Below are 22,191 nucleotides of genomic sequence, written 5' to 3'. Positions count from 1 at the left end.
TCCCCTCCCTGCCCGGACCAACACATTGGAGGGACCCAGAAGTCCCGGACCCACATCTGGGGGGACTCAGGAGTGCAGGACCCACATATTGGAGGGACCCAGGAGTCCGCGTCCCACATATCAGGGGACCCAGGTGCCTGGGAAGGGTGTTGGGTCATGGCAATAAAGTTGTGTGTGGAAAGGAACTCTGGAAACATCTGGTTTCACCTGAAAACTGGGGGCTGGGGTGATCACACCTGGACCCCTGCACCCTTCAGTTGGGGCCAGTGACCCCCAGGTTGGTCCCGGCCCCACAGCGGGGGGTTCCCTCCCCTCTTGCCCCCAAATTGGGGCTTTTTCTTTTTCCTAAAGTCACTTTCATTTCAATAAATCAACATTATAAAAGGGGGGAGGGGCAGCCCCAGATGCTGAGCTCCACGTCCCCTCCCGTTCACATGTTGTCACACATCACCCCACAACTGCCAGAAACTGCCCCATATTGCCCCAGGGGCACCAGAATCACCTCAGGGCTCCAAACGGCGGCCAGAGGGACACAAAGGCCTGGTGCTGCTGCAGCTTCTCTTCATTTCCGGAGCTGCTCCTGAAGCCGCGACAGCTCGTCCTTCCACGCAAGTCTCAACTAGATGAGAGCTCTGGCTTTCCTAGAACCAGCCCTATCTCTGGATTCGTCTTTCTTTCCATCCTTGCGTCCAACTCTCAGACGCTTCCTCTGCCCTGCGGAGCTTCCCTGGGAGTTTCCCGTTTCTGGAGCGGCCCTCCCGACAGCTCTGCTTGTTCTGGCTGTTGCTAAAGCACACAAACCGGCGATTCTTAGATCTTCCCAGCCCATTCACACCATGAGTCTGTCCAACAGCGATATTTAAGTCTGGGCTCTTCTTGCTGCTTGTGGGATCTTTCACTGATCTCGGATGGGCCTTTGTTTTGTTAAACTGCCAATATTGTTTCTAGTCCATCACCTCGAAGGTTCTGCTCAGTCCGAATAAATCCTTTTCTTCCCAGAGAAGTGCGGAACAGGCCCTGTCATGTCTCCCTTTTAGCCCTGAAGTCGTTATTTTCTCCCCAGTCGATTCCGTTCTTCCCAGCAAAGTGCGGACCAGACCTGATCTCACAGGTGGTCAGTGCAGTCTGGAGCCGTTCTGGTGAATACGAGCGGAATTTTACAGCTTCACATTTCAGCAAATTCAGCTCACTAAGTACCATGAAGCCAAGAGGATATTAAAAATCACACAACCTTATCATTCTGGGTGATTCGTTCTATCTAGGATGCATTTAATTAAGCTAAGGGATTGATGTAAAACTTAAATTGGGCTCATCGACTGACCCGTGAGCAGTAAAACCATCGCTGTACGGGCAGCTTGCTCAGCAGAGAGCTCCCAGCAGCTCCCCAGGCTGTCCTATTGATGGAATAAAGTGGCTGTTTTGTAGCCCAGTGGCAGCCGGTGGGAAAGGTCTGCACGAGGCTCCGTGCAGCCACTTCTCGTAGCAGTTCAGTGTGTTGTTCTGCACCCTCGGGGGTTTCCCCGCGGGAGTTCTGGGCCCGGCTGCAGCTCCGGCCTTTCCCTCTTCTGGAGCCTGCACCAAACTGCTGCTGGTTTGGCTGGGGGTCGATGCCTCCGCCAGCTCCCCCACTCGAAGCCACAGGACGAGGCCCAAGTTTGCCCGTCTGCAGCTCAGAACCTGCGCTCGTCCCGTCTCCTTCCCTGCGGGCTGTTGGAAACCGCGTTCCTCCCCCCGGGAACGTCCCCGTTTTCCATCTGGCTCCTCTGCCGAGGGTGCGTTTGTGCCCGGGCAGGCGGCAGCCGTGTCGCCCCAGCGTGTCCCCGTCCTGCTCAGCCCTGGGGAGCCCCAGTGTGACATCAGAGCCGCCGCTGTGAGGTCAGAGTTGGCCAGCGTGGCCTGCCCGCCTGGGGAAGGAGCCCCCAGCTGCCGTGTGGCTGTTGCCCTGGGCAGGCAGCTGGTGCTGTGGGTGCTCTGGGGCTGCTGGAGCGGTTGGTGCCTGGACGGGCCAAGGGCTGCGCCGACTGGGGAGCCCACCTTTGCCAGCCATGGCGAGGAGAAAGGCATCCCAGAAAAGACGCCAAGGGGGCTCCAGAGGCTCCTCGGGGATCAAGGCCGACCAAGAGCCGGCAGGGGAGGCAGCAGGACCGAGCTGCTGCCAGACGAGCGGGTAAGAAGTTGGCTGCTCCTGCCCGGGGCGGCAGGTTGGGGTGGGAGCTGGGACGTGGCCGGACACGGCCCGTGGGGCGGGGAGCAACGTGGGAAGATGGCCGAGGCTTCTGGAGAGAGAAATGGATCTGGGGAAGGGGCCAGAGTACAAGTGGGGTGGAGCGGCTGAGGGAGCTGAGGGGTTCAGCCTGGAGAACAGGAGCTGAGGGGAGACCTGGTCTCTGAACTGCCTGAAAGGAGCTTGGAGCCAGGGGGTTCTGGCTCTGCTCCCCCGGAACAAGCGCCAGGATGAGAGAAAACGGCCTCAAGTTGCACCAGGGGAGGTTGAGGTTGGATCTTGGGAACAATTCCTTCCCCAAAGGGCTGTCGGGCATTGGAACCGGCTGCCCAGGGCAGTGCTGGAGTCACCATCCCTGGAGGGGTTGGACAGACACGGAGATGAGGTTCTCAGGGACATGGGGCAGTGACAGGGTTGGGGTAGCGTTTGGACTTGATGATCGTGAGGGTCTCTTCCAAGCAAAATGGTTCTGTGATTCTATGAAGAAGACCCCGTGGCTGGCGAATCCCCACGTCTGTGGGGAGGGCTCTGGGCTGGCCGGCCAGCTCGCTGTCCCGGCCGAAAGCCAGGGTGCAGCAGGGGCTTGTGGGGAGGCCAGGATGGAGCACGTTCTTCTCTTCTGCGCCAGAGACCCTGTGAGAGATCCTGCCAGATCCTGCCAAGTGTGGGATGGACCAGCTTGAGGAGATGGGGAAAGGAGAGGGGGGACCCCTGGCAGCAGCCCAGCTGTGCTGCCTCTGTCCCCGCAGCTGAGACGTCCCCTGCGAGGCTTCCCGAGGCCGAGCTCTGGCCAGGGCCTCGGCTCACACAGCGTGGGGCTGGTGGGCAAGCGGCATCTCCTTTTGTCCTCCCGCAGGAGCCCCGGCACGAGGTTGGAGCTGGTGACACGATTGTGGAAGTCAAGTCCCGGCTTAGCCACTCGGGGGTCTGCAAAGTGGTGCAATAAGGCCACAAAAATTGCATGTAAGTTCAGCCACTGCTGCTCACTGTGAAGTGCTTGGGCGTGAGCTCCTGGAGAGGAGACCTCAAGAGACAGGCCTGACTTTTCTCTGTTGTTTTTTTTTTTTTTCCCAGGCATGCTCTTCAGCCTCACTTGCCATGGGGCAGGTGCCCTGCTCTCCCTGTGGACACGTCTGCTGAGCGTGTGCGTCTTCACCGTGTACGTAGTCCAGGTTACTGCTGTGGAGAGGGGGAAGGGGATGTCCAGGGCCAGTGCAAGCTGGAGATTGGACTCAATGAGCTTTGAAGATCCCTTCAACCCAAACTATTTTGTGATTCCATGTGAGAACAAACCTGCTTTCTCAGCCAAAGAGAGAGAGCGAGGTCTACACCCCAAGGCTGCTGACAAGTGTCTTCATTTGTTCTTTATGGATTATTTTCCTTCTCTTTCAGAAGGTGCTCCTGCAGCTCTTCCTCTGGGGAAGAGCTGCCAGTAGTGTTGAGCAGTGTGGACAGAAATCATGTTCCTGCTGGGCACAGTCAGCAGCAAGCTTCCCAAATGGCAGCTTTTCAGCCTAAAAACACAAATCCAGCTGTGAAGGGGTTTGCTCGAGACTTGGCTCCTTGGCAGCCCCTGGACTCCCTCTTTTGCAGGCACAAGATGGAACCAACAAAGAAGCGGTTTGTGATGGACATGCAGACGATGCACTTCCTGAGGGACGTGAGGTTCTTCCGAGTCATCCTCTTGTTGCTCCTGGTGGCTCTTGGCGTTTACTGCGTGACCTCGACGCCAGGGTGGACAACACGGGCAAAGGGATGGATGGAGGTGGGTGACTCCTGCGAGGGAGCACTGAGGACAGCGGCTGGAGAAATCATGGGCTCTTCTGCTTCTGTGCAGGGTGACCCAAAGAAGGAGCAGCTTGTGCCGTGGCTCCTGGGGAAGCCTCCCCTGGGGAGCCCTGGCAGCTCTGGTAGTGGAGACTCTAATGGGGAATTCTTCCCTTTCAGGAGCAGACATGTGGGTCTGCGACAGAATGGCAGACTCGGAGGTAAGAGATGTTTCCTGAGCTGGAACTGGGTCTGTGCAGAAGCCTCAGCCAACAACTCGTGCTACCCATTTTCCTAAAGCTGGGGCTCCTGTCCTTCCCTCCGGCCTTCGCTTTGCTCAGCCTGGTGAGGAGGGGAGCGCTCGCAAAGCCGGGCGAGCACACGTGTCTGTGCTCCTTGCTGAGCTCCAGCGCTCCCCAGAGGGGATGGACCACTCTCTGACGAGATCTGCTTTCCTGGTCCTTCAGCAATTATCGGGCTTTGTGGGCGGCACAAACCCAAAAGATGCGGCTCCTGCTGCAGGAGGTGGCTCAGCTGAGGGGGGAGCTCCGCAGCGCGAGGAAGGTGAGGGTGCATTTGGGGAAGGAGGTTTGGCTGGGCAGAACCGCCGAGAAAGCCTCCTTGGGCCTGTTGGTGGGCTTGGACTGCTGACCGTGCTGTTTCTCAACCCAGGCAGCGTCCAAGGCGGCTTCGGAAGTCTCCGTGGAGATGTCTGACTGGGCGCTGCAGAGCGCTGGTATGGACACAAGCAGCCCAGCCGTGCTCCCGGCGCTGCTCTCCAAAGCAGCAATGAGGACAGGACTGAAAAATGAGGAGCTGGCAGCGGCCTCCCGAGTCGCGCCTGAGCACCGCGTCCTCCTGGTCTGTGGCCTCTTGCAGTCATCTGCCCTCCCTTCCTTCCAGGTGCCACCATCGACACGCAGAGAACTTCCCAGACCTACGGCTGCCAAGGGAAGTGGAGCTGCATGGTTTTACGGCTGTTTCCACCTGTCAACCCTCCTGAGGCTGTTCTGCAGGTATGGCAGCAGAAATCCTCAGTGCTGGCGTCTTGCCTTCCTGGGAAGTTGGGGACTGAGCTCAGGGCACTTCCTAGCTGCAGCAGACCCCACAGACACGCCGGTGCCTGCGCTTCAAGCTCCAGGAGCAGTTGTGTTGGCCCCAGCGGTCTCTCACGCTTCATTTCTCTGCTGTTCCCGTTGCAGCCGGATGTTTCCCCAGGGAACTGCTGGCCTTTCCAAGGGCGTCAGGGCCAGGTGGTCATCAGGTTGCCAGCACGAGTCCATCTGAGCGCCGTCACCGTGCAGCACGTCTCCAAGGAAGCCTCTCCCTCTGGGTCCGTCATCAGCGCCCCCAGAGACGTCGCCGTCTTTGTAAGTCTCTGCCGGGCGCTTCTGCCTGGGATCTGGCCCTGGGGCAAAGCCGTGACAGCGACTTTGTGCGTCCTCTGAGGTTTGTGCCCCACTCTCTCCTGAGCCCGGCCGTGCCATGGCACAACACTTCAAGGGCTCTAGAGATTTCCTCTCTCTCAAGACTTATTCTGGCCAAAGCACCTCAGGGCTCTTCACCAAAACTTCAGGCGGAGACTGAGCTCCAGCCCAACCAGTGCCAGACGAGTGCTGGAGTCCCAGGAGAGGCTGGGAACGGGACGGGGCTGGTCCAGCACGTACGTCTCCTCAGTGCTGGGATGAGTCTGAGCTGCTCTCCTTGTGCTTTGCCCCCGAGGGAGTGGATGCGGATGGAGAAGAGGGGACTCTGCTTGGGACGTTCATGTACGACGTGGCGAAAGAGCCCATCCAGACCTTCCCTCTGAAGGTACGGTCCACCTGCGGGGGAAAGATGCCAGGGAGCGAAGCAGGTTTGCCTGCAAGTCCGCAGCAGGAAGAGCGTGAACGTTTTCTCGCTGGGCACAGGGGCCCACAGCACTTTTGGGAGCTTGTTCCTGTGCAGGAGCGGGGCTGGCAGGGGCAGAGCCATTGACTGCACTGCTGCTCTTAACGCCTCTGTTTCCTTTTCCCTCTTCACAGAACGCGCCACTTCGCAGAGCCTTTTCCTATGTCAAATTTTTTGTGAAGAGCAACTGGGGAAACCCGAAGTACACCTGCATTTATCGAGTGCAGGTTCACGGGAAGATGGCGAAACCAGAAAGCCTCGGCTGAAACCAGGGCAGAAACAAAGGCAAAAAAATTAAAAATGATGTGTCGGTTCAGATCGGTGTGGAAGATTTGCAAATCCGATTCCTCACCCCATGAACGTTCCTGTCCTTGATCTGGCTAATCTGTGTCAGAGGTTCGTTTGTGTCAGATTGATTAGTGTTGACGTGGAATTTTGAAGTGTTCCTCCCCTTGTTATTCTGCCCTCCCCTCGGCACTGGCATTCCAGGGCTGGGCAGGGTTGGAACTCCGTGCTCCTGGCAGCTCTAACAGCGTGTAGGATGGGCAGGGGGTCGGGGCAGCTCGCTGATGGGCAAGAGTGTTTCCTGGGGGTTGCTGGAGGATTCCAAGGGGCTCCTGAGAGACGGAGCTGGTGAGTGGGCATCCCAGGATGCAGTTGGGGTTCTGCCATTTCATACCATTTAAACCAGCACAATGGGCTAAAGACAGAAGGGGGGAATTACAGAAGGGGCGCAGGGAGCCAGCCAGAGAGCAATGGGGAGAGACCAAAAATAGCAATTAGGGGCAAGTGCCACCATTTCTTGAGCTCTCCCAGGAGCTGCATCCCCAGGAGCCCCAAGCGATGTGACCTGGGCCCGATCCTGCACCCTGGCAGAATCACAGAAACACAGAATCACAGAATGTGCTGAGCGGGAAGGGACCCACAAGGATCATCGCGTCCAACTCCTGTCCCTGCACAGGACAACCCCACAGTTCATACCATGGGTCTGAGGACGTCGTCCAGTCTCTTCTTGAACACTGTCAGGCATGGGGCCGTGACACCTCCCTGGGGAGCCTGTTCCAGTGTGCAGCAGCATCTGGGTGAAGAACCTTTTCTTCATGTCCAACTGACCCTCCCCTGGCACATCTTCCTGCCGTTCCTGGGGTTCTGTCACTGGTCACAGAGAGAAAAGCTCAGCCCTGCCCCTCCTGCTCCTCTGCTGAGGAAGCTGAAGCCGCCATGAGCTCTGCCCTCAGTCTCCTCTTCTCCAGGCTGAAAAAACCCAGCGACTTCAGCCGCTCCTCATATGGCTTCGTCTCCAAACCCTTCACCAACTTCGTAGCCTCCTCTGGACACTCTCCAGTAGCTTTACCTCCTTTTCTCCTGTGTCCCCAGCCCTGCACACAGTGAATGCTCCAGGTGAGGCCGCCCCAGCGCAGAGCAGAGCGGGACAATCCCCTCCCTGCCCGGCTGGCCGTGCTGTGCTGGATGCACCAGGACACGGGTCCCTCTTGGCTCCAGGGACGCTGTTGGCTTGTTTTCAACTTGCCGTTGACCAGAACGCCCAGATCTCTCCACGCAGAGCTGCTCTTCAGCACCTCGTCACCCAGTCTCTCTGTACAGCCAGGGTTGCCGTGTCCCAAGCACAAAATCCAGCACTTGCTCTTGTTGAACTTCATGTGGTTGGTGATTGCCCAGTTCTCCCATTTGTCCAGATCCCGGGATAAAAGTCAAGGTTGGTCTATACCTTCTGAGCTATTACACCATTATAGGCTGCCCACATACGTGCTATGGGGAGAGTTCCTATTTGCTAAATCTTATTTCCTTACCATATCCTGGCACAGGTAAGTAGGGGTGGCAGTGCAGTCTGAGCTGTTGGGCTCAGCCTAGAATTACAAGAAGCCCACCCTGACTGGTGCAGTAGGAAGGGAAACAGAAAAGGAGCGCGGCAAAGGCAGCCGTTAAAGTAGCGGATGAAAGCTGGTCACTGCCGCACACGAGGTGGGAAGGGGTGGGCTGCAGAGCCAGAGGGCTCTGCTGTCAGCGCTGGCAACAGGTCAGCAGCAGCTCCTCTGCAGAGCAGGTGACGTGCATCGGAGTCTTTCCAAAGGCCTTTGAAACTGCTGTGAACTGGGGCCCTGTGACAGTTGTGGTGAGGCCATCAGCCTTGCAGCTCTGCAGCAGTTCAGAGTCACTGAAACACTCTTGGTGGCGCATGCTGTTTGTGGGTTTCATTTTGGCTTTTTTAAATCATTTTGTTGAGGTACAATTATTTGTTTGGAATCAGGTGATGGCACTGGCGCTCCTCTTTCTGGAGCACATCCTGACATCCTTTGTCATTCAGAGCTCTGCCCTCTGCTCCTGAGAGGAGCGATGGCCGCAATGGGGAACGACTCTGGTGAGTAGCAGCTTCAGCAGCAGCCTCAGACTTTGTGAATCCCCAAAGGCAACGGACATGTCTGGTGCTCCATCCCTGAACGCTGATGTGCTGACGGCCTGGAGTGAATTCTGGGGCATTTCTTGAGAGCAGCCAGACTTACCAAGGTATTGTCAATTAGACACAGGGAAATGTGTTTTGTCACTCCCCCCACTACGTACCGCGTTTGAAAAGTGTCGTTGCTCGCAGCAAGATCTGATGTCAGTAGGGTTACTTTCTGTGCCAGGTACTTGCTTTTTTCATCAAGTTACAGCCAGGAAAAGGGAAGACTTGACCTGGTGATGCAATTCATGGCTCTAGAGGGAAAAAGCATGTTGCCCAAGGCACAGAAATGAGTTGGGGTTTGTTGGACTTTTGGCCAAGCAGGGAGCAGGGGAACATGCTGTTTTCCAAAACTGTTTCTTAAGCAGCAAATTTCAATGGCAGTGCTCGGCTTGCTGCAATGTTTCTGTGTCGGAGGTTAGACCTGGTTGTCCTGGGTGCTCCTGTAGAGAACTCAACTTTTAAAACGTGCTTTCCTGCAGCAATGTCATCTCATCTCTTTTCAAACGTGGTTTCTTGGCAGTCATTGCTGAGGGAATGGCTCCCCCACAGAGGATCCTCTTTCCCCCAGAGAAGATTTGCATGGCCCGGCAGCACAGCCAGAGAGCTGGAGCGGGACTGCACAACCTGGGCAACACGAGCTTCCTCAACTCTGTCCTGCAGTGCCTGACACACACTCGCCCTCTGGCCAACCACCTGCTCTCTGAGGAGCTCAGCCAGGCCTGTCAGTACTTTTGTGAACATTTCCTTGTACATTTGTTGGGCACTGCCCAAGGGCTCCCAGAATCTGGAGCTGATTTAGGAGAAAAGCAGCCCTTCCTTGTCACTGCCCTCAGGGCTCTTCTTTGAACACGCAAGCGTAGAACCCGCTTGTTGTGCCTGGATGTGTTCCTCTCCAGAAAGGCACCTCTTCCTGTCCCCGGGTCTCACTCCCCATTCCTGCAAGTTAAACTCCTTTGCTTATTGCACAGAAAACTTCCATCAGTTCAACATCCCTCTGAAGAAGGTTTTCTGTGCACTAAAATGTCCTGTGCTTGTTGGGACATTGGCACCTTGGGACAAGAGGAGTGGACACCCTTCGTAGAACTTCAAGATCTCCATTAGGTTTCCCGTCACTGTGGATAGTTTGTTGATCTGTGCAGCGTCCCTCTCTCCCTCTTCAGGCAGCCAGGAAGGCTTCTGCATGATGTGCAGAATGGAAGCGCATGTTAACAAGGTCCTGCATTCCTCAGCCAGTGCCATCGAGCCTTGGGCGGTTGTCAGAGTTCTCACCCGTAAGCCATTTCAGGTACTTTGACATGTTTTACGCCATTCTTGTCGGAGAGAACTAGTAACTTCTTTCTTAGAAACAGGCAAACATTTCCAGCATGGCAGGCACGAGGACGCCCACGAGTTCTTACACTGCACTGTGGATGGCATGCAGAGAGCTTGTCTGAGTGGAAACAGCGAGTAAGTACAAGCAAATTGTCTTTCCAGCGTTCCAGAGCCCTTTGGACTCCTTGATGTACTCTCTTCAAGGAAAACTATGCCCAGGGCTTTCAGACAAAGCCAGACTCTTGGAGGAGATAACTCTCTGTCTTCCCATTTGTTTCCAGCGTGGACACCTCTTCTCAGTCAACTACCATCATCCATCAGATCTTTGGGGGCTTTCTGAGATCCAGAGGTACTTTTCCACAGCTACTGCTCTCCTTGGAATCATCTGTGCCCTTCTGTCTGCCTGTGACAAACAGCTGATCGTGTGATTGGCGCAGTGGGTGTGAAGAGCATAACCCTGCACAGACTTCCCCTCTCGCTGAACATTTCCATTTGGTTTCCTGGTCCGTCAGCAATTACCGGGCTTTGTTGGCAGCACAAACCCAAAAGATGCGGCTCCTGCTGCAGGAGGTGGCTTGGCTGAGGGGGGAGTTCCGCAGCGCGAGGAAGGTGAGGGTGCATTTGGGGAAGGAGGTTTGGCTGGGCAGAACCGCCGAGAAAGCCTCCTTGGGCTTGTTGGTGGGCTCGCACTGCTGACCGTGCTGTTTCTCAACCCAGGCAGCGTCCAAGGCGGCTTCGGAAGTCTCCGTGGAGATGTCTGACTGGGCGCTGCAGAGCGCTGGTATGGACACAAGCAGCCCAGCCGTGCTCCCGGCGCTGCTCTCCAAAGCGGCAATGAGGACAGGACTGAAAAATGAGGAGCTGGCAGCGGCCTCACGAGTTGCGTCTGAGCACCGTGTCCTCCTGATCTGTGGCCTCTTGCAGTCATCTGCTCTCCCTTCCTTCCAGGTGCCACCATCAACACGCAGAGAACTTCCCAGACCTACGGCTGCCAAGGGAAGTGGAGCTGCAGGGTTTTATGGCTGTTTCGCGCTGCCAGCTCTCCTGAGGCTGTTCTGCAGTTACCACAGAATCACAGAAAGGTTGGGGTTGAAAGGAACCTCTGGAGATCATCTAGTCCAACACACCTGCTAAAGCAGGTACATCTAGAGTAGGGTCACCAGAACAGACCACACGGGATCGTGTCCAGGCGGGTCTTGAATGTCTGCAGAGAAGGAGACTCCATAACCTCTCTGGGCAGCCTGTTCCAGTGCTGTGTCACCCTGAGGGTATAAAGAAGTTTCTCCTAAAATTCAGATGGAACGTTCCATTATTCAGCCTGTGCCCGTTGCCCCTCATCCTTGATACAGAGAATTAACTAATTAACACTTAACTAATTAATACTTAGAGAACTAACACTTAAGGAGCTAACGCTTAGAGAGCAAACCGTTAACCCACAACGCTTAGAACCCTTAACCCACATTACAATTGCCTAGCTTTGCTTAGCCTTGTGTAAGAGAAACAAGAGTTTATCGACGACTTTACAGGCCTTGCAGGGAGACAAAATCTTGAGTGCATTCTTGGTGCATCCTTGGGTGAATTAGATAACCGAAACTTGGGCATAGGACAGGAGATATGCCAGTTCTAACCAACTCAGCAGTCTGAGTCCCAGCCAACTCATCACACCAGGCCAGAGGTGAACGTGTACAGAGAAGATGACCCCGGTCCACAGGCAACTCTCTTCTTCATACAGGCCAGAAAAATGAAGGTCATGCTGCCAGACCTGATGCAGGTCCTGCAGTATGGCAATAAGGCCATCAAGATGAAGGCGCTGGTGATCTTCAGAACCGTGACGGCTCGGCTGAAGAAGAAGGAGGCCAGCCCCATCGCTGTGCCACTGGCAAAATTTCTCCTGCCCTTCTTTGATGACGTAAGGCTGATGTATAAGCCCGAGCCCTGCAGATGGAGATACCGCCCTGTGTATCTCCCCTCACATCAGCCATGCAGGAGCTTCTGCTTGCTGAGGCAGAGAGCTGCTGGTGCTCCCGTCCTACTGTGCTTCTCCCTCCCAGGAGCTGAGCCAGCTGAGAGAGAGCTCCATCAGCCTCTTCAGAGACCTGATGAAGATGGTGGTGCGGAACGACAAGAGAGAGATGAGGAACACTGTGCGACTTGGCCCGCTCCCTCTCTTCTTCCACATGAGTGACCAAATGCAGAGCGTGGCCAAGGTACAGATTTCAAAGCTGAGCAGTGATGCAGGGAAGAGACCCCTGGACGTTTGGGCCAGGGCATGTCCCAGCTCCCTAAGGGCAGAATCACCCCAGGAACAAAGCCCAGAGCAGGGGGACGCCAGGTCTCCTGCCCCAGACCGTGGTGCCATCTCCCAGCTTCTGCTGTTCCGCAGGCCGCCGGGGAAGCCCTCTTTGGTGCAGCAGAGCTGCTCAGGTGGAAACAGCTCAAACACCTGGTGCAGACAGAGCAGACATGGTGGATTGGAGAGAGCTTGGTGAGGACAACCCCCAAGGGCCAGGGCCCCGGCTGGAGAGGGGCTGCCGCACATGTCTGGGCTGTGGGCTCTGCAGATGTGCCTCGCCTGCCCTGCTGCAGCCCCGAGCTGCATCCTTGTGCCCTGTCCTCCAGAACAGAGCCCCCAAGGGCTCTTCTCTCTGCCCTACAGCCAGTGGGAGGGAGGGCTCTCAGCAGCCCTGGGACCCCTCGGCCTGTGTCTCTCTCAGCCTCAGCCCCACAGGGCTCCTGGCTGGGACACGGGAATGGCCGGGGGGGAAGGGGAAGGTGGGTTGCTTGGAGGAGGGACTGGTCCAGCCAGCTGGGGAGGGACAGCGACATGCTCATCCCCTTGTGCTCTCTCCAGCTGGAGCAGGACAGGAGCAGGGCTCAAGAATACTTGTATCAGAGCCTGCCGTACCTGAGGGATGCTCAGGCCAGCTTGCGAGAGGCAGCCGTGAGGTTCATCGGTGAGTCACAGCCCCCGGGGTCCCTCTTTCGGCAGCCTGGCCCCAGTCCCCACCGCTGCCCTGGCACAAGGAACAGCCCTGTCGCTGCCAGAGCCCCGGCTGCCCTGTGCAGGGCCTTGGCCTCCCCTCCCAGCCCTGCCCATGCAGGTGGCCTTGGTGGCCGCCTTGCTCGGTCCCACCATCTCAGCTTCTGGTCTCCCCTGGGGTCAGCTCTGATGAGGGGAGGAACAGGGGTCTGACAGAACTCTGTGCCCAGGGCTGGCTGCGCGGCCCCTGAGGGACCCAAGCAAGGAGGAGCTGGCTGAGATCTGCAGCGGTGAGCAGGGAGTGTGGTCGGGAGGGGATGCCTGGGGGTCTCGGCAGACGTGGGAGGTCATCTGGGCTCTGCTGCTTTCTGTTGCAGCCATTCAGCCCTTGGAGGAGGACAGTGAACCCTCCATCTGCTCCCTGGCAGCTCAGACCATCCTCATCCTGAGCAACGCAAGGGAGCAGTCAAGAGCGCGATGGACCCTGCGAGCCCTGTGCTGCTGGCCCCGCTAAGCCCAGCGGAGGTGCAGCTCTTCTCAGGAGAAGGGCCGGATTTTAATAAAGCTGGAGGAGAACGCCAAAGCCCTGGTGTCCTTCAGATGTGCAGCGCCCTGAGCGTGCTGAGCAGACAGTGCCGTTCCTGGCCTCTCCCGCTGCCGCAGGACGTCTGTCCCTCAGCACAGCATGGTTCCAGGCGTAGTTACGGTGCCGGCGGGCGGGCGCTCGCTGGCCCCCAGGCCCTGCCCTGCGGCGCGCAGGCAGCGGAGGCGGATGGCCGTGCGGGTACGGCAGGCACAGGGGCAGCAAAGACACGCAGGTTTAGAGTGGGGCTGGTCCCAGCGCCTCAGGAGCTGTTTCCCACCGTTTTGCCCTCAGCTCCTGCCATCCCCCGAGGCTTTCCACAGCGCCGTCTCAGCGAGCGAGACCCTCGGCTCTGGGCTGCCGGGCCTCGTCTCTCACGCTGCCCTCCCCTCATCGCCAGCAGCTGCTGCCTGGCGCTTTCGCCCTTTCCTGGAGATGCTTTCCCAGCGGCACTGCCGGGCTGAGCCGGGGCAGTGGCGGGTTCATAGAATCACAGAACCAGCTCAGGTTGCTCAGAGCCCCGTCCAGCCTGGCCTGGGATGTCTCCAGGGATGGTTCATCCACCACCTCTCTGGGCAACCTGGGCCAGGCTCTCACCACCCTCAGGGCCAACAATTCCTTCCTCATGTCTGGCCTCAATCTCCTCTCTTTTAATTTAAACCATCACCCCTTGTCCTGTCTCAACAGACCCTGCTAAAAAGTCTCTCCCCATCTTTCTTCTTGGCCCCTTTTAAGTACCAAAAGGCCGCACTAAGGTCTCCCCGGAGCTTCTCTTCTCCAGCTGAACACCCCAGCTCTCTCAGCCTGTCCTCCCAGCAGAGCTGTTCCAGCCTCGGGCCGTTTCGGTGGCTCCTCTGGCCCCTCTCTGGCAGGTCCATGTCTGTCCTGTTCTTAGGGCTCCAGAGCTTGACACGGGACTCCAGGTGGGGTCTCACCAGAGAGGAGACCTGCTGGCCACGCTCCCTTTGATGCAGCCCAAGATGCGATCGGCCTTCTGGACTGCAAGTGTGCATTGCCAGCTCATGGCCCGTCTTTCATCCCCCAGCACCCCCAAGTCCTTCTCCGCGCGGCTGCTCTCAACCCCTCCATCCCCAGCCTGGACTGGTACCCGGGCTTGCCTCGACCCAGGTGCAGGACCTCGCACTTGGCCTTGTAGAACCTCATGAGGTTTGCATGGAACCACTTCTCGAGCTTGTCCAGGTCCCTCTGGATGGATCCCAGCCCTCAGACGTGTCACCTGCAGCGCTCAGCTTGGTGTCATCCGCAAACTCGCTGCGGGTGCGCTCGATCCCACCGTCTGTGTCGCTGATGAAGGTTTAACCAGTACTGGCCCCAGTACGGACCCCTGAGGGACACCACTTGTCACCGGCTGGTCAGTTTGGGATGCCCTGACTCTGTGCCCCCCCAGCCCCAGGGGGTGTGGCTGAAGAACCAGTGGCCATCGGGGAGGACCCCTGGCTCCTGGCCCGGCACAGCCAGGGGGTGCTGACCCCCAGATCCGCAAACCAGGGACGGGGGCACCTACGGCTGCTGGGCAGTCACCGAGCTGGGGGGGCGCTGACCGAGTGCCGGCTGGAGATCCGGGGTGCAGGGGGGTCCCCCATACCTGAGGGAGGTACCTGATATCTGGGGGGCACCCTGGGCTCTGGGGGAACCCTGGGACCTGGGGGGGCAGTGGCAGTCCCCCAGCATGTGCCTCTCCCTGCACAGTGCCCCAGCGAAGGTGATAGTGAAGCAGGACAGGGCAGGGGGGGCGCGATTTCTGGGGACCTTGGGGGCTTTGGGAAGGGTTAATTGGAGGGCTTAATTGGTGGGGTAGTTTGAGGTGTGTTTAATTAGGGGCTGTGCTTTTTGGGGGGTCTTATGTCTAGCTTTGGGATGTTTAATTTTGAAGGTGCACTTAATATTGGAGGGAGTTTAATTTGGGGGTTAATATTGGGGGTGTCTAATTCTGCAGATGTGTGTTTAATCGAGGGAGCTGTGAATAACTGGGGTTTGTTTAGTTGGGGGGCTTAATTGGGGAGGTGTAGGTTTAATTAGGGAGCCGTATTTAATTGGAGGGGCTGTGTTTTACTGGGGGGTGTTAAATTATGGGGTGCTTTATTAGGGGCATTAATGCTGGGGCTCCATTTTGGGGGTGCAGCACTCCCTGGGATGCCCTCCCCGCCCAGGGCCAGAGGTGCACGGGGTCGGGGGGTGACGGTGGCACCGGCCGCGCCAGCAGCAGGAGGTCGGGGAGCGGGAGGCCGGGGCTGGGGGCTGCGGTGGCCACTGTCACCCGGTTGGCGGCCTCCCCGCCCTGGGTCACCTGTGGGGACAGGGACGTGGTGGGGGGGGATGGCGTGGGGGGCAGGGGGATGTGGTGAAGGGGAGACATGGAGGGGGGGCCGTGGGAGGTCGCGGTTGTGGGGACAGGCTGGGGGGGACAGGGCCGGAGATGAGGGGACATGGAGGGAGGGGACAGGGGCAGCGGTGAGGAGACACAGGCAGGGGAGGCAGGGACATGGCTGAGGGGGCACAGGGTGGGGGACGGGGCCAGAACTCAGGGGACACAGGTTGGGGGACACAGTCCCATTGCTGAGGGGACAAGTGGGGGACACAGCCCTGAGGTTGAGGGGACACAGGTTGGGGGACACAGTCCCATTGTTGAGGAGACAAGTGGGGGACAGGGCCCCAGGGCTCAGGGGACACAGGTTGGGGGACAGGGCCCCGTGGCTGAGGGGACAAGTGGGGGACACGGCCCCGAGGTTGAGGGGACACAGGTTGGGGGACACAGTCCCATTGCTGAGAGGACACACGTTGGAGGACAGGGCCAGAACTGAGGGGACACATGTTGGGGGCCAGGGCCAGAACTGAGGGGACACAGTCCCAAGGCTGAGGGGACAAGTGGGGGACACGGCCCTGAGGCTGGGGGGACAAGCGGGGGATGGGGCCAGAACTAAGGGGACACAGGTTGGGGGACATAGTCCTGTGGCTGAGGGGACAAGTGGGGGACACGGCCCCATGGCTCAGGGGACAAGTGGGGGACAGGGCCAGAACTGAGGGGACACAGGTTGGGGGACAGGGTCAGAACTGAGGGGAGACATTCCGTTGCTGAGGGGACAAGTGGGGGACACGGCCCCGAGGTTGAGGGGACACAAGTTGGGGGACACGGCCCCGTTGCTGAGAGGACACACGTTGGAGGACAGGGCCAGAACTGAGGGGACACAGGTTGGGGGACACGGCCCCGGGGCTCAGGGGACCCCGCCGCCCCCCGGGGCCGCCCCTCACGCCCCTCAGCCGCGGGCAGTCGCTCTCCACGAGCGGGCAGGCCCGGCGCTGCCCGGACTCCCCGGGGCAGGGAGCGCGACAGCCGGCCCGGCCGGGGGGCGGCCCCGGGAGGACACGGCCCGGCCGGGGGGCGGCCCCGGGAGGACACGGCCCGGCCGGGGGGCGGCCCCGGCGCTGCTGCTGGCGCTGCCGGGGCGGCCTCGGGCTGCGGGGGAGCGGGACGGGCGGGTCCCGCCCGGGATGGCGCCCGGGGGCGCCGGGCCCTGTCCGGAGCCCGGGACGGCCCTGCCGGGGACGTTCGCGGCTCATGAGGGGCCGGGTCCCTCCCTCAGCGGCCCGGCGGCGCTGCCGTGAGCCCGGGCGGGGACGGGCCTGAGGGGGCGGCTTCTGTGCAACGCCGGGCCGGGAGCAGCGGCGAGGAGCCGGTTCGGCTGCCGGCGGCTCGTTAGCAGCCACCGGGGGCCGTGCCCGGGCATCTCGGTAACTGCCGAGGGGCAGCACGGGCGCTCGGAGGCCGTTGATGCTCGTGAGCTGGGCGCGGCGGGCACTCTGCCCATGGGGGCGGGCAGCGGCGCTGAGCGGGCGCTGCTCTGGCTCTGCCGTTCGTGCTCCTGAGGGGTGGGCACGAGTCTGGAGAGCTCGTTGGCTTCCATGGCGGGGGGTGTCCCGTCCCGGACGCCTGGGTCCCCTGCCCGGGGGGGGCGCCCACCCTGGGGTCCCCAGTGTCCCCCCTTGTCCCGGCCGTGACACTGAGGCCTGCGGGCTCAGCCCGACCCTGGGGCGCTGCCTGGAGCTGGGGGAGCCTGGGGGGGACCCCGAGCCGGTCCCCAGCACCCCCGTGTCCCCACGTGCTCCCCGGCCACACACCCGCTGGCACGTTTGCTCCTGGTGCCCACGCTCCCTGTGCACACACCCCCTTGCACACCCATGGCGGGGAGCAGCTGCGGGTTCCCCATCTGCCCCCTCCCAGCCTCCTGTCCCCTCCCGATGCTGGGGGGGCTGTGACTAATTGGGGGTGAGTTTAATTTGGGGGGCTGTGTTTAATTCCGGAGCTGTATTTAGTTGGAGGGGGCCATATTTAATTGTGGGGGGCCATATTTAATTGTGGTCTGTGTTTAACTGGGGGGGCTGTGTTTAATTAGGGAGCTATATTTGATTGGAGGTGGCTGTATTTAATTGCGGGGGCTGTATTTAATTGTGGTCTGTGCTTAACTGGGGGGGGCTGTGTTTAATTTGGGGGGTGTGTTTAATTAGGGAGCTGTGTTTAATTGCGGGGGGCCATATTTAATTGAGAGCTGTGTTTAACTGGGGGAGCTGTGTTTAATTTGGGGGGCTGTGTTTCATTCCGGAGCTGTATTTAGTTGGAGGGGGCCGTATTTAATTGCGGGGGGCTGTATTTAATTGTGGTCTGTGTTTAACTGGGGGGGGCTGTGTTTAATTAGGGAGCTGTATTTAATTATGGGGGGCCGTATTTAATTGTGGGGGGCCGTATTTAATTGAGAGCTGTGCTTAGCTGGGGGGGCTGTGTTTAATTGGAGGGTGTGTTTAGTTAGGGAGCTGTATTTAATTGTGGGGGGCTGTATTTAATTAATTGTTATGAAACCAAAAGAAGCAGCAATTCTGCATTGTAAAGCACACCAATCTGGGCAAACTGATAGTGTTAAAGGAAATCACAAAGCTGATCCAGTAGCAAAAATGGGAGCAAACGAGGAAGTAATGGGAGCATTAATTCCTCAAATGACAATAAATATGGGTGAAAAGCACTCCTCACTGGAACTGCTCTATTTACGTTAACACCTTCTATATCTCCTCCTCTGCTTTTCTTTTTTTCCCCTATTCTCTAGCTATTCTCTTTCCAGAAACCTCTCCAAGGCAAGAATTATTCCAAATCACAGAATGCTCAGGTTTGAAGAGAGCCCTTGTCTCACTCATCTTGTCTCGCTCTCCTGCTCAGGGCAGGGTGAACCAGGGGAGGTTGCTCAAGGCCTCCACCCAGCTTTGCATCATCCTTAAAGGCGCTGAAAGTGTACTGTGTTACATCATAGAACTGGAGAATAAAGACGTTCAACAGTGTTGGCCGAAATGCTGGTCACTGAGAGATGAGGCTGGTAACTGTCTGCTCGGAGGACTTTGTACCACTCATGCTATTTGGGTTTGATGGTTCAGCCAACTTCCCACCCAGCATCCACTTCTTGAGCCCCATCAGCACCACTCTGCCCAGAAGCACACCATGGCTGAGGCCTTGCAAACGCCCTGTACACAACATGCCTTTCTTGCCCCTCTCCATTGGGGTTCAGCAATCCCTTCCTTGTCCTTCACGTTCCTGGAAATGGCTGTAGGAGGACATGTCCCATCCCCTTCCCAGGGAGGGAGGTAGGGTGGCCAGCCTGTTATTCTCCCAGTTCTTAGTCCAGCTCTTCTTGAAGATGGCTTTGAGGTCTGTGTTTCCTAAGGACCCCAGAACCATTCTGGTGTCTATGGCACTTTTGAGAGCACAATCCAGAATCACGGGCAAGGGCGACGTAGCAGACTGGAGCACTTGCAATGAGCCTGTCCAAGGCAGCTGAGATCAATCTCACTGGGCCACTGGGGTTTGTTCCTGGAGTCACACACAGAAATACCAGGGTTCCGTCAAGCATTGACATCTGAGCTGGCCTCATGGGCTCCTTCTGCACCCAGGGATGTTCAGAGTCTCTCCGTTTCACACACAGAGGCAGGAGTCACAGTGTCCATCTGGCCTCCTGTTGCCACTCCCAAAGGACAGGAGGCACCTCAGCCCTGTGGTGTGTCACCCTGCTCTGCACTCATCTGAGATGTCCCACGTCATGAGGAATGGACACGGGACCTCAGTTCAAGGAAGAAGATCCCAGTGGGTTGTTTCCCATGGGCTGTTACTCCCAATGTGTGTGACCTCGATGTTTGTCCCACAGGCCTTCCTGGCACTCCCAGGAATAGCTGATGGCATTTCTGCTCACTCGTGTTCATCTCACCTCCTGTACATGATGTGCATGCTCATATCTCATCTGAACAATGCAAACATGGACTTCTGACCTACTCATTCAGGAAAAAATTCTCAATCTGGTGTGACAGCCCAGTGCTGGAAAGGGAGGTTGTGAGGGGCCAGTCCATGATGATGCCCTGGGGCAGCTTCCGTGGGGGGTCCAGTGCACAGGGGCACAGCCCAGCCCCTGCTCTGCTGGTCCTGCAGGTCTCTGGCAGGAGGCCTGGCTGTGAGAGGACACTGCTGTGTGCCCAGCCCTGCACACACACACTGTTTATCTCTACACTGCTGTTTCCACCTGCAGGCTGCTTTCTTGTGTATGTCCTGAAGATGAACTTGAAGAAGACATAAGCCTTCAGGCACTGCCCTATGAACATCACTTTCCTTTATAGAAGTAGTGCTACAGAGGCCAGCTCTGTCACAGCAGTGCCCATGGCCTGTCCCTGCCTGCGCTCACAGGACTGACACACAACAGGACGGTGACCAGGCTGCCAGAGCACTCAGGCCTTGCACCAACACAAGGGATGAGAAGGAGAGTGTGGGAGTGGAACGAGAACAGCTCTGGAAGGCCAAGCGCTGGTGCTCCCTGGCAGGGCTGCCAGCCTGGACTCTTTTCCCCTCCTCCCATGCACACAGGAACTGTCCCTGCAGCTTGAAAAAGGTCTTGGAGTTTGGATGTCAGCAGAAAACAGTTTGCTGGAGAGCCCTTTATTTTGCTTAAACACAGGGAGCATGATTCCTCATGGACACAGACACTCAGTGAGAAAAGAAAAGCAGGCAGTGAACTAAAAATGAAATTACAGTAGTATCATAAGAGAAAAACACAACTAGAGACAAAAAATACTGCACACAGGATGAACCTGCAATGAGTTAGACTATAACTCGTATGTAGAAGAAGACAGAGACAGTTTATAGCTTCAGAAAAAATCCAGTCATCAGTTTCCACAGGGCATCCTTGAGCTCCTGGTTCCTCATGCTGTAGATGAGGGGGTTCACTGCTGGAGGAACCACTGAGTACGGAACAGACACCACCAGGTCCAGGGATGGGGACGAGATGGAGGGGGGTTTCAGATAGGCAAACATGGCAGTGATGACAAACAGGGAGACCACGGCCAGGTGAGGGAGGCACGTGGAAAAGGCTTTGTGCCGTCCCTGCTCAGAGGGGATCCTCAGCACGGCCCTGAAGATCTGAACATAGGACAGCACAATGAACACAAAACACCCAAATGATAAACAGACACTAACCAAAATAAGCCCAGCTTCCCTAAAGTAGGACTGTGAGCAGGAGAGCTTGAGGATCTGGGGGATTTCACAGAAGAACTGGTCCAGGGCATTGTCCTTGCACAGTGGCAGTGAAAATGTATTGGCCGTGTGCAGCAGAGCACTGAGAAACCCAGTGGCCCAGGCAGCTGCTGCCATGTGGACACAAGCTCTGCTGCCCAGGAGGGTCCCGTAGTGCAGGGGTTTGCAGATGGCAACGTAGCGGTCGTAGGACATGACGGTGAGAAGATAAAACTCTGCTGCAATGAAAAAGACAAACAGAAAGAGCTGGGCAGTGCATCCCATATAAGAAATGACCCTGGTATCCCACAGAGAGTTGGCCATGGATTTGGGCACAGTCATGGAGATGGAGCACAAGTCAAGAAGGGCGAGGTTGAGGAGGAAGAAGTACATGGGGGTGTGGAGGTGCTGGTCACAGGCTATGGTGGTGATGATGAGGCCGTTGCCCAGGAGGGCAGCCAGGTAGATGCCCAGGAAGAGCCAGAAGTGCAAGAGCTGCAGCTCCCGTGTGTCTGAGAACGCCAGGAGGAGGAACTGCGTGATGGAGCTGCTGTTGGACATTTGTTGTTTCTTGCCGTGGGGACTCTCTTCCAAAAAGGAAATGACATCTTAAAATCAGGACATACTCCTCTGAGCAAAGCCACTCCATTTTTCATTCACACCCAGCCCCATTTGAAATGCATTTCGTTTCTCTGCTATGTGCTGGCTGAGTGTGCTGTGAGGAGCAGGACCTCTGCCCGTCTGGGGCCCAGCAGCCAGCTTTGCTCGGCTGCAGTGGGGACATGGGAGCTGGTTTGAGAGCTCTGATGTTCACAAGCAATGTCATATGTTATGCACTGTTCATGAAAAACTTCAATATCTGCTCTCATGACACTTAAGAGCATGGGCTGCAGAGCGGAGGCTTAGTGTGTCATTATTATGATTTTGTCCATGTTTTTAATTTTCCACCATCACATCTCATGACTAGATTTTTGTAGGGCTTGAGTTTCTCATATATATGACTGAAAATGTGAAGAGTCAGGACAGGCAAAAGGGCTCATCTCTCTGTGGCCCAGTGCGGAGTCAGGAGAGCAGCTTTTACCCATTTGCCCTGTGCTCTCACTTGTGCTGCCTTAAAAACAACTTCATAAACAATCCTCTCTTTAAAAGAAAACCCAACACTGGACTCGTACTGGAGCAGGGAGCCCTGTTTGAAAGGGCAGATCTGCAAACTCTTCTCTGCCCCAGCCCAGAGGTGGAGACGTGATGGAGAGAGCAGGACACGACCCCTCTCCCAGACAAGCAAAGGACTCTGGCAGGAGAGTGCGGACCCCAAGGAAAGGCTCAGCACTCCTGGGATCCTACAGCAGAGCTGGGCCTTTCTGGGGGCAGCTGGTGAGCCCAGCAGGAGAGGCAGAGCAGAGTCAGGGCTCCTGGAGAT

The 22,191-nt window shown here is 57.4% G+C and overlaps 1 protein-coding gene across 1 annotated transcript; it reads right to left on the bottom strand.

Moving 5' to 3' along the window:
• Positions 1–13,311: 13,311 nt before the first annotated feature.
• LOC136000670 (olfactory receptor 14A16-like) lies at positions 13,312–21,332 on the bottom strand. Its single transcript, XM_065654601.1, has 6 exons — positions 20,442–21,332; positions 18,482–18,536; positions 16,862–17,100; positions 15,394–15,527; positions 14,457–14,524; positions 13,312–13,382 (listed from the first exon to the last, which is right to left on the bottom strand). The coding sequence occupies exons 1-6, from the start codon at positions 21,330–21,332 to the stop codon at positions 13,312–13,314; spliced, it is 1,458 nt and encodes a 485-aa protein (XP_065510673.1).
• Positions 21,333–22,191: the final 859 nt, after the last annotated feature.

Source organism: Caloenas nicobarica, chromosome 34, assembly GCF_036013445.1.
Source record: "Caloenas nicobarica isolate bCalNic1 chromosome 34, bCalNic1.hap1, whole genome shotgun sequence".
NCBI lineage: Eukaryota > Metazoa > Chordata > Aves > Columbiformes > Columbidae > Caloenas > Caloenas nicobarica.
Note: the sequence above shows the minus strand (reverse complement) of the source record. Positions and strands in the feature narration are given on the sequence as shown.